The sequence below is a fragment of the Stomoxys calcitrans genome, chromosome 4 (assembly GCF_963082655.1).
Source record: "Stomoxys calcitrans chromosome 4, idStoCalc2.1, whole genome shotgun sequence".
In the NCBI taxonomy this organism is placed as follows: domain Eukaryota; kingdom Metazoa; phylum Arthropoda; class Insecta; order Diptera; family Muscidae; genus Stomoxys; species Stomoxys calcitrans.
In genome coordinates, this window is record NC_081555.1 from 4810560 (window position 1) to 4826292 (window position 15733).

The 15733-nt window shown below is 40.4% G+C and overlaps 1 protein-coding gene across 1 annotated transcript in view; it reads left to right on the top strand.

Moving 5' to 3' along the window:
* LOC106082528 (high affinity cGMP-specific 3',5'-cyclic phosphodiesterase 9A) overlaps positions 1-14916 on the top strand; it is a 306942-nt gene extending 292026 nt beyond the window's left edge. The window contains exons 9-12 of the mRNA XM_013245098.2: positions 12186-12312; positions 12390-12685; positions 12746-13133; positions 13204-14916. Coding sequence (XP_013100552.2) covers positions 12186-12312; positions 12390-12685; positions 12746-13133; positions 13204-14586 — 2194 coding nt within the window. The 3' untranslated portion in view covers positions 14587-14916. The remainder of the gene's footprint in view (positions 1-12185; positions 12313-12389; positions 12686-12745; positions 13134-13203) is intronic.
* The last annotated feature ends 817 nt before the right edge of the window (positions 14917-15733 follow it).

Consider the following 15733-nt stretch of genomic DNA (forward strand, 5'->3'; position numbering starts at 1 on the left):
GCCAAGTGAGGGAGCACAGCTGATCAAATAAATTCTTTTCAGTGAACGTTACACAACTTCTGACCCCTACAGTAGGGCGAAATGATTAACTAAACTTAATGTCTGAGGTTAATCTAACGGACAAAAAGGGGTTCACCAATGGTTCTGTCCCTATTTTTCACCAGTTCAGGGTATTGACACCAGATATTCTCGTACGGTTGTAATTCTGTGCAAAAACCCCGTAAAAGCTTGAACTTAACTGCCTCCACCCAGAGCTGGCAAACTATCGATAATTGCAACATTCGATATTTTCGATCATTTTAATAATAAATATCGATAGTATCGATACTATCGTAAATTTCCCATCACCTATATTTCATACGAAAATGAGAAGTAAAAATCAGGAGATCGATTTATATAGAAGCAATATCAATGCACAGACCAAATAAAACCAGGTTAATAAAGTGTTGGAAGTCATAAGAAAAATCATTCTACAATATGTTAGCCTAATCTGATGAAAATTGCGCCCTCTATAGGCGTAATGTATCTCAAAGGATGTATTCAGTGTTAGATTATTTATTTTTGTTTAGTTTTGCAGAAAATTAAACTTTTGTGATAGTATCTATCGGAAAAATATCGGTCGATATTTCGTCAAAAAATTAAATATCGATAGTGCCATCGATAATTTGCCAGCTATACCTGCACCGCGATTTGGTAATCTAAGAGAGGGATGTTTCCTTTTACCCACGATTAGCTCTTCTTTACCAAAATCTGGGCCACAGAGCCATGGCCACACCCTGAAACATATAGTGTTATACCGCGCCTCATATGCGCAGTCGACATAGAAAACGTCAATCCTGCCTAGGATTACCGGGGCCATAGCATGGAGCTTGTCCATCAAGAACCAAGTGCCCAATTCTTGGAAACTTCATCCTCACGTATCATTGATGACTCAAGATCCAGCCTAGCTGTTCATCTCTCCCCATAATACGTCGATACTCTTTCTACACGTATCTGTCTACAAGTCCCGCTCCCATTGGAAATCCCGTTCTCCAGTTAGGCGTAATAAGCCCCTTCTTCCATTGCGTAAGATCGCTTTCGTTCTTTATAGGTGATAGCAAGCCTATTGATTGGCATGCCTCGCTATCTTAGGCTATGATTTGTATGGATGGGCTTCAATACCCTATGGTCAATTAATGGTGAATGTGCCGAAGCGCTGCCATGTATTTTTACCAATTGAGACTACTACAGCTTTTCTCGATTGGTTGCTTCTGACTTCTTTGGAGACACTGGAATCATAGTCATCTTGAGACATACGTCGGGCAGTTTAAACTGTTCCATTATACCCGCCCGAATATCTTTCTGATTGTGCCCAATGCATGACTGCAATCTCTAACAAGCACTGTTATAGCCCTCTATGCATTTCATTGCCCTTGCAGGTGATCGTAAGATCAAGCGTACGGAATTCGTACTCAGTGTTGCATGCACATTCGTCGCCCATTCCCTTAACTCGGACTGCGTCGACCCGAAAGACTTCGGGTTAACCAAGTTTATTGACGGCAGTCCTCTGGCCTTCACAGCCAAATCGTCTTCCCCTTACTCCGTGTTGGCCCGGCACCCAAACGATGCGGATTTTGTCATCCTGAGAGAAGGCGTTGATCTCCTTTTTCCTTCTCAGTACGCTCTTGATTGTGACATTTCCAATTCAGTTTCCTGTTCAAGATCACACCTAAGTATTTGACCTTGTCAGATATAGAAATCGTCTTATTGAGGAAACGTGGTGCGTTTAATTGGCCCATCTTCGTCTTCCTCGTGAACAGGCATATTTCAGTCTTCTCTGGGTTAACATTGAGACCTCTGGGTCAAACCCAGTCTAAAACCATTAAGGAACGGCAAAAGTCGGGCGTAGCCGACTATATAATGCCCTACACCACCTAGTCCACGTAAGACTTTTAATATATATAACTTATATCGAAATCTAGTCAGATTCTACAGCCTTAGAAGGCCATATCGGATAAAAGGTATTAATGGGAGCAATATCTAAATCTGAGACGTCAAATATTATAAAGGGTGATTTTTTTGAGGTTAGGATTTTCATGCATTAGTATTTGACAGATCACGTGGGATTTCAGACATGGTGTCAAAGAGAAAGATGCTCAGTATGCTTTGACATTTCATCATGAATAGACTTACTAACGAGCAACGCTTGCAAATCATTGAATTTTATTACCAAAATCAGTGTTCGGTTCGAAATGTGTTCATTCACCGTAACGTTGCGTCCAACAGCATCTTTGAAAAAATACGGTCCAATGATTCCACCAGCGTACAAACCACACCAAACAGTGCATTTTTCGGGATGCATGGGCAGTTCTTGAACGGCTTCTGGTTGCTCTTCACTCCAAATGCGGCAATTTTGCTTATTTACGTAGCCATTCAACCAGAAATGAGCCTCATCGCTGAACGGTGAATGAACACATTTCGAACCGAACACTGATTTTGGTAATAAAATTCAATGATTTGCAAGCGTTGCTCGTTAGTAAGTCTATTCATGATGAAATGTCAAAGCATACTGAGCATCTTTCTCTTTGACACCATGTCTGAAATCCCACGTGATCTGTCAAATACTAATGCATGAAAATCCTAACCTCAAAAAAATCACCCTTTATCAAATAAAACACCTCGTGAAAAATTTTATAAATAAGGGACGAAAATTGTGGCTTCTACGGCCTTAAAAGTCCATATCGGATGAAAGATATATATGGGAGCTATACCTAAATCTGAACCGTTTTTGTTCTTCTTCCTCCTTGAGCCAAAAAAGTAGCCTGTGCAAAATTTTGTGATAATCGGACAACAAATGCGTGCTGTACCTTGATTGTTAGAATACATAGACAGACAGACGGACGTAGCTTAATCGAATCAGTAAGTGATTCTAAGCCGATCGGTATACTTATCGATGGGTATAGCTCGTCTCCTTCTTAGCGTTGCAAAGGAATGCACAAAGTTATAATATCCTGTACCACAGTGGTGCTGTTGGGGTATAAACATCCCAGAAGCGCATTCCTCTAACTGATGATATATGTCACTCGTAATGTTTCATTACATGGAATTTAAGGGATCCTTAACCGTTTGTCTTTTAGGAAACCCCCTTTGGGATAACTTTAATTTACCCAACTCTTAAGTACGCTAGTGATAAGCTTCATTCTTATGGTGAAATTAGACTTGGAAACATTTTAAACTATACACGTTTACTTTTCGAAGAACCAGTGTGAGAAATTCTTAACAACAGTGTACCATTTCGGAGTGTTTCTTTATCATAAGCTATATATACCTGGCAACCACTTAACATAACTATTTTCTTGGATCCTTAAAGCCAATTCAAATAGCACATCAGCAACAGCAGCGGTGGCGCCAGCACTACATTGTGGGTAAACACAGTTGCCAGTGGCAATAGGCAGGTAAACAACTTCGGAGAAGAGTAAATAAAATGCAAACACTTGAGTATACGAATGAATTGCGTATCTACTCTAATCCTTATGACAAGTGCTCTAGGGTTATATCCTTGCTTGGCAACTATCAAGTTGTTTAGTTTTAAGCAAAGTAATAGGGTGACTTAGCCTAATGCTGAAAAACCATATTTGCCATGTGCAAAAATTCTACTTTAAGTTTTAGGGGAAAATTCGACGCAAACCTTGATGTTGAAGTACTTTGGGGAGAATAAATTTGGTTTTTTTTTTCACCAAAGCGATGACTGCTGGCTTGCTATTCTATCCCCACACAAATCTATACTTATTCCCCAAATGAGTTGAAATGGAAAACATTTTTAATAATAATTTTGAATCAAAATTCAAACTTATACCCTCTTCCGTGCTACCTGAGTAACAATTATAAATATGCAAAATATTCTCCAAATTAACTTGCTGGCAACTGTGGAGAGAAAGGATTAGTAGGAAAACCAAAAACAAGTAAAGTCCCTGTACAAAAAAAATAAAGTTATGGTAGCCCGAGTCCAGTTGTTTCAGGAAGGTTTTTGTTGGCTTTTTTTCTCACAACAAGTTATGAATTATAACACATAATGCTCCACCGCCACAAAGTAGCTTAACTTTAAATCACTTAATAGCTTTTTAATCCTCTCGTAATCCTGTGGAAGCTGAATGGTCTCAAATATAAAAATCTGGCCTAATTAGGCATGCAGCCATAATAATATATTCTGTTCGCCGGACGGACGGACAAAAAGCATAACAAAAATCATTAGTTTCATTTCTATAAGTTAGAGCAAACATTTGCCACTAGTATGAAGGGAAAAATGTAAATTTCCAAAAGAACGTTTCACTACGGAACAGCAGTGAGGTTTATCTAAAGAGACGTAGAATTTTTAAAAATTATAATCGACCTTTATAGGACATGGTCAATCCCATAATCATTCATTGGATAACTCCAATGAACAGATTAGGACCATACAGATAAACAAATTAAAAAAAAAAAAACAAACTATAGATCGATTCAGACCATATTTCTCCTGCATGTTAAATGTCATGGGGGAAGCCGATGTTCAAAATGTCAGCCAAATTGGATAATAACTGCGCCCTCTAGAGGCTCAAGAAGTCAAGATCCCAGATAGGTTTATATTGCAGCTATATCAGGTTATGTACCGATTTGCGCCATACTAAGCACATTTGTTAGAAGTCATAACAAAACACCTCTTGCAAAATTTCAGCCAAATCGGATGAGAATTGCGCCCTCTAGCGGCTCAAGAAGTCAAGATCCAAGATGGGTTTATATGGCAGCTATATTAGGTTATTATCCGATTTGAATCATACTTAGCACAGTTGTTGGAAGTGATACCAAAAAACACCACGTGCAAAATTTCAGTCAAATCGGATGAGAATTGTGCCCTCTAGGGGCTCAAGAAGTCAAGATCCAAGATGGGTTTATATGGCAGCTATATCAGGTTATGAACCGATTTGAACCATACTTAGCACAGTTGTTGGAAGTGATACCAAAAACACCACGTGCAAAATTTCAGTCAAATCGGACGAGAATTGCGCCCCCTAGAGGCTCAAGACGTCAAAACCTACAATCGGTTCATATAGCACCTATAGCAAAACATGGACCGATTTGGCCGATTTACAATCCCAACTGACCTACACTAATAAAAAGTATTTGTGCAAAATTTCAATCGCCTAGCTTTACTCCTTCGAAAGTTAGTGAGCTTTCGACTGACAGACGGACGGACATGGCTAGATCGACTAAAAATGTCATGACGATCAAGAATATATATACTTTATGGGGTCTCAGACATATATTTCGAGGTTTTACAAACAGAATAACGAAATTAGTATACCCCCATCCTATGGTAGAGGGTATAAAAATTTAAATAAAAAATTTAACTATTGTAGCAGTAGTTCTGCTATTACAGCAATAGCACTGCATTTTCAGAGCAGCAGGATTACTGCGGAAAAGTCTGTTGTTTGCTGAAAATGATTGCTGCTTAATTATGAAGGGTATGTTAGATGAAAAAACAAAATACAAATGTAAATGTGTGTCTCAGTGGATGTTTATAATCACCACTTAATGTATACTTTCCATAACCTTTTTCCTTTAAATTTATATACAAAAGGACATGCCAGTCATGTGCACATTCGTAGAGCAATAACCAGAAATGCGAGCTAGCTCAGGCACATTTCGAAATGTATACCAATGGATGGATAAGGTAGCTTCTAAACAGTAATATTCCACAAATTAAAATCATCTCCTCCAAAAGAAAAACTGTGCCAAGTACGGTCTAAATCGGTGCATATTGTGTTCTGTTATGACTTCCAAAAACTGTGCCAAGTACGGTCTAAATCGGTCAAGAACCAGATATAGGTCCCATATAAACCGATCTCCCGATTTGACTTCTTGAGCCCCTGGAAGCTTCAATTTTCATCCGATTTGGCTGAATTTTTGCATTTAGTGTTCTGTTATGACTTCCAGCAACTGTGTCAAGTGATGTTCAAATCTGTCAAGAACATGGTATAGCTCCCATATAAACCGATCTTGAGCCAAGCCGCTATTTTTTCCTATTTGGCTGAAATTATGCATTATGTGTTCTGTTATAACTCTCAACAATGGTCTATACCTAGATATAGCTCCCATATTTTAGCACAATCCCAAGATTCGGTCCGGCCGAACTTAGCAGGCTTTTACTTGTTTCATCTAATATCCCCTTCATAATTAAACAGCAGTAATTTTCAACAAACAACAGACTTTTCAGCAGTACGCCTGCTGCTCTGAAAGTGCAGTACTACTGCTGTAATAGCAGAACTATTGCTACAATGGTGGCAAAATCAACTACTAATATTCAGCAGACAGTGTTTGCTATTTTCGGCAAACTTTTTTCTATGAATGAATTAGAACTAACCTTTTCTCTGGGAAGGGGTACTAAAGTTACCCTTTCCTTTGGGAAGGGGTTTTAAAACTAATAATTTTTTCAGAAGGGGTACTAGAACTAACTTTTTGTTTGGGAAGGGGTACTAGAACTAACCTTTTCTTTGGGAAGGAGTACTAAAACCAACCTTTCTTTGGGGAAGGTGTACTAGATTAAACTATTCTTTAAGAAGGGAACTAACCTTTTCTTAGGGAGGGGGTACTAAAACTACCCTTTTCTTTGGGAAGGGGTACTAAAGTTACCCTTTTCTTTGGGAAGGGATTTTAAATCTAATATTTTTTTGGGAAGGGGTACTAGATAGTGTCTGCTATTGTTAGCTAACTTTTTTCCATGAATGAATTAGAACTAACCTTTTCTCTGGGAAGAGGTACTAAAGTTACCCTTTTCTTTGGGAAGGGGTTTTAAAACTAATAATTTTTTTCGGAAGGGGTACTAGAACTAACATTTTGTTTGGGAAGGGGTACTATAACTAACCTTTTCTTTGGGAAGGGGTACTAGAATTCTTTGAGAATAGAACTAATCTTTTCTTAGGGAGGGGGTACTAAAACTACGCTTTTCTTTGGGAAGGCGTACTAAGGTTACCCTTTTATTTGGGAAGGGGTACTAAAACTGCCCTTTCTTTGGGAAAGGGTACTGAAACTGCCCTTTCCTTTGGAAGAGGGTACCAAATCATTCCTTTCTTTAGAAAAGGGCACTGAAACTATCCTTTCCTATGGAAAGGAGTACTAAGACTACACTTCTCTTTGGAAAATGTTACTAAAACTAACCTTTCCTATGGAAAAGGGTACTGAAACTAACTTTTCCTATGGAAAAGGGTACCAAAACTAACCTTTCCTATAGAAAAGGATACTAAGATTACCATTCCTTTTGGAAAGGGATACTAAAACTTCCCTTACCTTTTGGAAACCATCGCATTAAATATTTCTATATTTATTCTCATTGTGAAATTAGTTACAGGAAGAAGAGGAGAAGAGACATTACTATAATTAATATCACGTTAAACAACGTTTTTGCTCCTAATTTGTATGGTGTTAACGTTTAAGAATCTTGGGCTTATTTTCAAAAGCTTAATATCCTTTCAAAAACCGTAATAGTAGCATATTCAAAGGCACCCCCAAATTGTCGAGTAATCACTTAATAATACTTCTAACATATACCACCATTATGTGGCATTACAAAACATTTGAAAAAAGATTAAGAAAATCTTGGCAGGACACAAAAACGAGAAATTATCCCCATAATTGCCACGCCATTCTCCTTGTTTGAGCTTTGCAAAAAGGCAAACGAGTAGGTCCTCGTTTTTGATTTTTTTGAAATACACAACATTAGGTTGGAGTTACTTTTGTTTAGCTTTAAGAAGGTTATGACCAATTTTATTAGTCATGAAATGTAAAAAAAATAAAGAACAGAGCGTTAGAAATTAGGCCGCAGCTTCAAATCGTTCCTTTAGTCGCTATGTTTTCTGTTCAGCATATGACCAAGTATTTGCTATTCAACCTCAAATCTGAGCTATCTATGTATGACTTGCTCCTTTTAAATTTTAACTTGTCAGAATTTTGGCTACGCTTTGTTTGAGTAGTTGAACAAGGGGTAGATGAATACATAACCCCACATTTACGCATATGTTGGGTTTATGTATTTAATATTATGGTGGTTGAGTTGCTTTTAAGTTTTTTTACAAGAAATTGTTTTTCTCTTACATTGGCCCCGGGCCATACGCTGGGGAAAAACTGATAAAAAAGTATTGCTACTTGATTTTACACCTGCAAAAAAGCACTGAAGTACACCACTCTTTGCGCCATATATCACAACATCCTATGACCCCACTGACGGGACGCCGCCATTTGTCAGTCTTTTCGCCTCTGATTCTGTTGGCAATGAGAATTTAATGGAGCATGACGTACAAATTACTCGCATGCCCTAACAGCAACAACCATGCCACAGACACCGTAAGACAAAATCTTAGTGCAAAACACGCACGCATGCCAAAACCTGGAAAAAGAAGAATAATTGTTATGCTGCTCGCGGATAGCTTCCCAAGATACATGGGTAGACAGAGCATTAACTTTGGCCTTAAAGGGTATTTTGCTGTACATTTTCGATCCAATGACTGTTAGAAATAAATTTGTGTTAGAAAGTGAAGTGAAGTTAGTGGGTAGCTCACCACTACATTCACCAAGAGTGGGAATTTTTCTTTTTAATCAAAAGAGAAAATTTGCTCTACAACTATTTGCTGCCTAGCAAAACCTTTTGTTCAACTTTGATCTATTAAAAATACAGACATATACATTATTATTTATTTCAATTGGATAAAAGTTAGAGGAAACGTGATGGGAGTTTAAAATTTAATGTAATTTGGCAATGAGATGACCATACACTGAAAAAATATTTTTTTTGTAAAATTTTTGAAGTGGCACAATTAACTTGTGGGACAGTGAGTTGTGTTAGGCTCTTCCACATTCTTCTGCAACTTGGCCCAAATCGGTCCAGATTTGGATATAGCTGCCATGTAGACCGATATCTCGATTTAAAGTCTTGGCCCCATAAAAGTCGCATTTTCAAACTGATTTCACTGACATTTGACACAGTGACTTATATAAGGCTTTTCGACATCCGTGTCGTATATGGTTCAGATCGGTTTATTTTTAGATTTAGCTACTAAAAAGACCAATATTTTGTTATACACAATTGAACAATGGCCTGCTACGCAGACGATGTTATAATACTTCTAAGGGGTAAGGATCCGAACGAGCTATGCAGAAGGCCCGAAAGGGTCTTGCATATGGCATATGACTGGGCTAGACTCAGAGGTCTCAATGGTAACCCCGAGAAGACTGAAATATGCCTGTTCACGAGGAAGACAAAGGTGGGCTAATTTAAAGCACCACGTTTCCTCAATAAGACGATTTCGATATCTAACAAGGTCAAATATTTAGACTTGGATAGGAAACTGAATTGGAAGCGTCACATTCGGGAGCGTACTGAGTACTATGTAGACGGGCCATAGGCTAGAAATGGGGCCTGAATCCTGGGATAGTCCGCTGGCTCCACAGGAGCCATGATTAAACCAATACTTACTTACGTCTCAGTAGTTTGGTGTACCGCTATGGAGAAAAAGTGCAACATAAGAACCATACAACAGGTTCAGAGAACATGTTGCCTTGGCATAGGCGGAGCGATGAGGACCACGTCCACTAGGGCACTGGAGACTATTCTAGATATGCGACCCATTGACATATAGATTAAGTGTGAGGCAGCCACTGCGGCTATGAGGCTTAAGGCGATGGGAGAATGGATTGAGGATGGGAGCAGCTCATACCATCGCGGTATAATCGAGGCGACGATAGGAAATCTAGAAAGGAAGGAAAGAGGTTTCCGATCGGATACCTGAGATAAACCTTGAAGTCGAGTGGGAGGCACTGCTGCCATCGGCACAGTCTTGGATAGACGGAACCCTAGTATTGCCATCTGGAAGATCATGTAACACGGATGGATCAAAGCTAGAGGGCAGAGTGGGCCTGGGGGTTTACGTTGAGAACCCAGGGACTGACATCTGTTTTAGACTGTCTGACCATAATACGGTCCTGCAGGCGGAGATCCGAGCGATCATGGAATGTGTGAAGTGGTGTGGTGCTAACGCAGGGACGTCCAGTTTGAACATCTCTACCGGCAGTAAAATTGCCATAAGGGCAATAGCAACCAGAAGGCCACGAACAGTCTTGCCGTGTAATAAAGAGATTAACGCCTTCTCTGGGGATGGTACAATCCGCATCGTTTGGGTGCCGGGCCATAACGGAGTAAGGGGAAATGAAAGGGCAGACGATTTTGCGGTGAAGGCCAGAGGACTACCGTCAATAAACTTGGTTAACCCGAAACCTTTCGGGTCGACGCAGTCCGAGTTAAGTGATTGGGCGAGGAATGCGCATGCAACATTGTGGAACAGCGAAACGGTCGATAGGACGGCGAAAATCCTATTGGGGGATCCAGATCGTGAGACGACGAGGTTATTGCTGAAAGGGAGCAAGAAGGAGGTCAGTATAGCTATTAGTATCATAACGGGACACATAGGACTACGAGCACACTTAGGTAAAATCGGTGCGGCAAGTGATAGCATGTGTAGGGCATGCGAGGAAGATGATGAGACGTTGGAGCATTTCCTATGTCATTGCCAGGCTTTCGCGTCCAACAGATACTGGTACTTAGGTGACGACACAATATCAGACATGCACCAACTTAGGAGAGTGGTATTGAAAAGAATTAAGGATTTTGTAAGTAGCACGGTATTCCTAACTTAAAAATTTTCTTTTTAGAGGTTACTTTATAGTTTTTAAAACACATAACAAGCCGATTACTGGCTTGGGTGTATGTCCATAGTGGCTTGGGGCGGATCTGCACCTTCTTTTCAACCTAACCTTCCCCCACTGTGTCAAGTATGAATTTCTCTCGCATGTTCATCTTCTCTTTTTTCAAGTGGTTGTCTATAAGTGTGACTAGATTTATTCGTGCATATTCCTGTTGCTCTCTGTCCTTAATTGTTTGAACGCACTCTTCAACTTCGGCATTTCGAATTTCAGTAAAAGCGGATGAAAATGAAAACTTTTGGATGGAGGAAATTAATTGAAGATCTTTTTTTTTTTGATCTTTCCTGACTGAATTTCATCAATTTTGAGGTTCCATGGGATCAAGTGGTAGAATCGTTTTATGTGATTCTTGTAGTTAAAATAAAAAAAATGCTTTACCACATTGAAAATATGGGTTGCCCAAAAAGTAATTGCGGATTTTTTTAAAAGAAAGTAAATGCATTTTTAATAAAACTTAGAATGAACTTTAATCAAATATACTTTTTTACATTCTTTTTTCTAAAGCAAGCTAAAAGTAAAAGCTGATAACTGACAGAAGAAAGAATGCAATTACAGAGTCACAAGCTGTGAAAAAATTTGTCAACGCCAACTATATGAAAAATCCGCAATTACTTTTTTGGCAACCCAATAGTTGTCCCAATTTCAAAGATTTGAACCGAAAACAAACAACTTTAAAGCTATATAACTTTATAACGAAGCATTTCCTTTGATTAAAATATGTTTTACTCTATGTTAAGGATATTTTATCACAAATTTAAGGATGTTAAATTTTCCAACTTCTTTAAGAAGCATTTCTTTGAGTGAATGTGTTTTTACAGATATTAAGTATAGCTCTTGTTAAATGGTAGTATTATAAATCTTTGACTTTGCGCATAGTCACAAAGACAAAAATCACGTAATGAAGGTCAAAATATCGTTGAATTTTTTATTTAGAAAATGCCATAATTTGACCTAAATTAAAGAAAGGATTCCAAGTGAAATTTGGAATTACTTAGTGCACAGCGACCTAAATTAAAAGATAGCTCTGTAATTTTGAAATTTTGCTTTTTTGGCTCCAAATCATAACCTGTGTCAACTTTGCTGTAATCTTTTTGGGTGTGCCTTTATGGTAACTTTGTTTATGTTTCTTTTCTAATGTCTTAAAGTAAAATGTTGTACATTCACCTGCATCTAACCAAGGGCCACTTATGTAGACGCCATTAGGTTTTGGGCTTTGAAATTATTTTTTAAGTGTAATTTTCCACTTATAAAATCCTCAAACGAAATGTGTTGGTGATATTCCTTAGACTTGATTACAATAAAAAAAACTCAAGTTGGTCCTTAATTCTGAATTACTAAAATGAATGAAAAAACGAGGTCATATGAAATGCAGTTTTGTCTAAATGTGAGTGTCTTATACATTTTCTTTTTCACCTTAGCCAAATACGTGAAGGAATTATACGATGCATTCTAGCCACCGATATGGCACGTCACAATGAGATATTAACCCAATTTAAAGAGGCCACCCCAATTTTTGATTACTCCAATCGGGCCCATATTAACTTGGTAAGTTTTGAAAGTCTAAAAAGTAGCTTTAAAAATAAAAACAAGGACTTACATTTTTTCTTTGCGTTCATTTGTAGCTTTGTATGATCCTCATTAAAGTAGCCGATATATCCAATGAAGCCCGACCCATGGATGTGGCCGAACCGTGGCTGGATCGTCTTTTGCAGGAGTTCTTTGCCCAAAGTGCTGCCGAAAAAACCGAAGGCCTGCCGGTGACCCCTTTCATGGACCCCGATAAGGTCAGCCGAACTGGTTCGCAAGTGCGTTTCATTGGTCTAGTCATTTTACCCTTGTTCGAGGCCTTGGGAGATCTGGTGCCAGAAGTCATAGACATGATTATAGTTCCTGTACGCGTAGCTTTGGATTACTACAAGTAATTGTTGCCAACTTCAAGCATAAGAAAAAAGAAAATAATGTTGACTTATATTTGCAGACGTTTAAATGATGCTCAAAACAAATGCCGCAAATCATTGGCCGATAGCATCTCTGCTGCTGCTTCGGAAAATACCAGCGGTGGCTCGGATGCTAATGCAGCCTCCACAAGTACGGCAGGGGCTTCGACTGGTGCTGGTGGGGGTAGTAATGCCGGTGCTGCTGGCAGTGGGGGAGGTGGTAGTGGTGCCGGCAACTCTGGCGGCAGTATTTCACCCCAAATGCCGCGTTCCCAGTCGGGCATTAGTGTGAAGTCCCGCCGGAGTATACCCTCCCAGAAGTCCGCCTCCCGTACTTCCGTTGATGAACCAGGAGGCATGCCGGCCGAGTTGCATGATTTGCCCGAGGGCAGTGAGAGTGGTGATTCTGAAACCGCTACTGAAGTTGATGTAAGCTACACTGAAAAGAAATATTTCAAAAAAAAGGAAAATATTAAAAATGTTCCACTTTTTTATCTAGGTGGCTGAGAAGACCTCCAAATTCAAGGTTGATACCGAAGGCACCAGCAATCGTTCCAAATCCTCGCATTCCGCCTCTCGTAAATCGTCACGCGAGAAACGCCCCTCTATGATAGGGGAAATGTGCAGCAGCGGCAGTGGCCAGCGCATACGCAACTCATATGGCAACATTCATGGCTACCACTCCAATCGTAGCCACTTTAGCAACAATCGCGCTGTCAGCTTGGACCAGTATAGCACCAACAATCGCCGACTGTCCGATGGCCTGCAGCAGGTGATTTCGGATAGCAATGTTTTCTATAATCGTCACAATCGCGGCAGTCTTGAGGCTTCCACGGTGAATTGTCGCCTGGTCGAGGATATGAACATGAATGCCACGGGCATTGTTACCGTTTCGCAGACTTCTTCGGCAGGAGGTGGTGGCAGAGTGGCGGGTGGTGCCTCCCTGCAACTGAATACTTCCCAGAATGTGCCAAATAATGAGGGTGTCACTTCCAACAATGCGGGCGCTTCAACAAACGCCCCAACAGCTGCATCAAACACCACTGCCTCTTCTGCCACACCACAACAGAATATCATGTGCATAGCGCGTTTCTCCAATGGCAACATATCTCCCACACAGTTGCAGCAGCCCCAGCGACAGCATTGTTGTGCAGCTGCAGCGGCGGCGGCAGCAGCTGCCGCTGTGAGTAGTGGACAAAATGGGCTGACGAGTAGTGCCACTGAGACAACTGCAGCTTCAAAGAATTCATGGAAGGCTCGCTTCAAACAGTTTTCCGACTATTTTAGTTTTTCCTTTGACAAGAACTCAAAGCGTTTCAGCAGTACGCGCAGCAGTCCGTGTTCGGTGCGCAACAACAATGGCGCCCAAGGCAATGGGGCCGAGAGCGGCGGTACCACCTACATTGATCCCCTGACGGGCAAGCCCACGGCCATGTGTTGCACCATCTCGAATAGCTTGCAGTCGCCTGGTCTGAGGCAGAAACACATTTCCCACCAACACGACTTGATGGCCTCAGGCCGCCATCGAGCCTATAGTCTGGATGTGCCCTGCAATCGTAGCAATCCACGCTACAGCAGCAGCAGTGGAGGCGGTGGTGACAGCAGTCGCAAGTCGTCGCGCCACGATGGCACGGTCACAGGCGATGAGAACAATAGCAACAATACGCTTCACAGCAGCAGCGGGGCGGGCAGTGATATGCCCACCTGCATGCCGCCACCCATACGCATTGGCAGCGTTGATGCCAGCGACACAATACTCATTACAACCGGTGTCCTGCCCAATGCCTTGCCGCCCGCCAGCCTGGGAGAGGCCGAGCCCAGTTTGAGCATCGATTTGGGCTTGCCCAGCAATTCGTCGTCGGCCGATCCTCCGAAGATATGACAACGTGGTAGCTCAGAGACGACCACCAACTCCTCGAATGGAGCCTTTGCAGCCCTGCTGCAGCAGCAACAGCAAATGGATGCGACGCGCCAGACAGCAGCCACGGCGGCCGTGCAGACGTCCAGCTGCAATGTATCGTCCTCCATGTCGATGACGGTGTGGTCGGCTTTGGGCCAGCGTCTAAGTGCTTTGGTCTGCCATTGTTGTGAGCGGAAATTGCCAGAGCCGGAAAATGTGTAAAATGAATAAGAGATACTGAAAGCGAGGGAGAGATACATACATATTCATCAATGATAATAAGTTATTAGTAAAAAATTATCAAAAAAAAAACTTAATAAGTAAAAACTGAAACAAAACCAAAACATAAAGAAGATCATTCACAGGTGCATTGATTTTCGCTAAGACCACTTAAAAAATCCTTTTCAAATTTACAAAAATATTACAAACTTAAACAATTTGCAAAAGAAAAAAATCAATTTAAAATTTTTATGTTCTATGTATGTATCTATATGTATGTATGTGTGTGTGCGTGTCTGTATTACTGTGCGTGTGGGTGTATGAGGTGCTAGGCTGCATCTTAGTAAAACCAAAACCATTGTAAATACTTCCTGAATCGAGCGATCAGTTGAGACGATTTGTCTCAAAGAAACCTGGAAGGTCCTTTAACTATCGCCAGTATAGTTTAGATAAATCGTAGCCTTTGATTAAGCTCGAAACTAACCTGGCCCCCTCCCCTCCCCCAACACATGTATATGTACAATATAATTTAGACTAAATGTGCAATTTTATTGTAAAAATCAGTGCTCCTCCCAAATGAAAGTGTAATAGAACAGCCAACAACAAACACATAACTTAGAAATTGTCATACAATTTTTAATTATTTTGAAAATCATCACAAAGAGCAAAACCAACCCACTCACTGATTGCTAAGTATGAATTCTAAGGAAATGCATTATACGGAGAAAAATAAGAAAAATTAGCATAAATTTATTAAATTAGAATGGAAATGTAAGAAAACCATTGAAATCTGAACGCATTTTAGACTATACCCTGCTATGCATATATCCCCCCCCCCCCCCACACAAAACTTAGCTATCACAGCTAATCATAGGTATAAACAGCCACCACCTATTGTTCTTTACTAGAG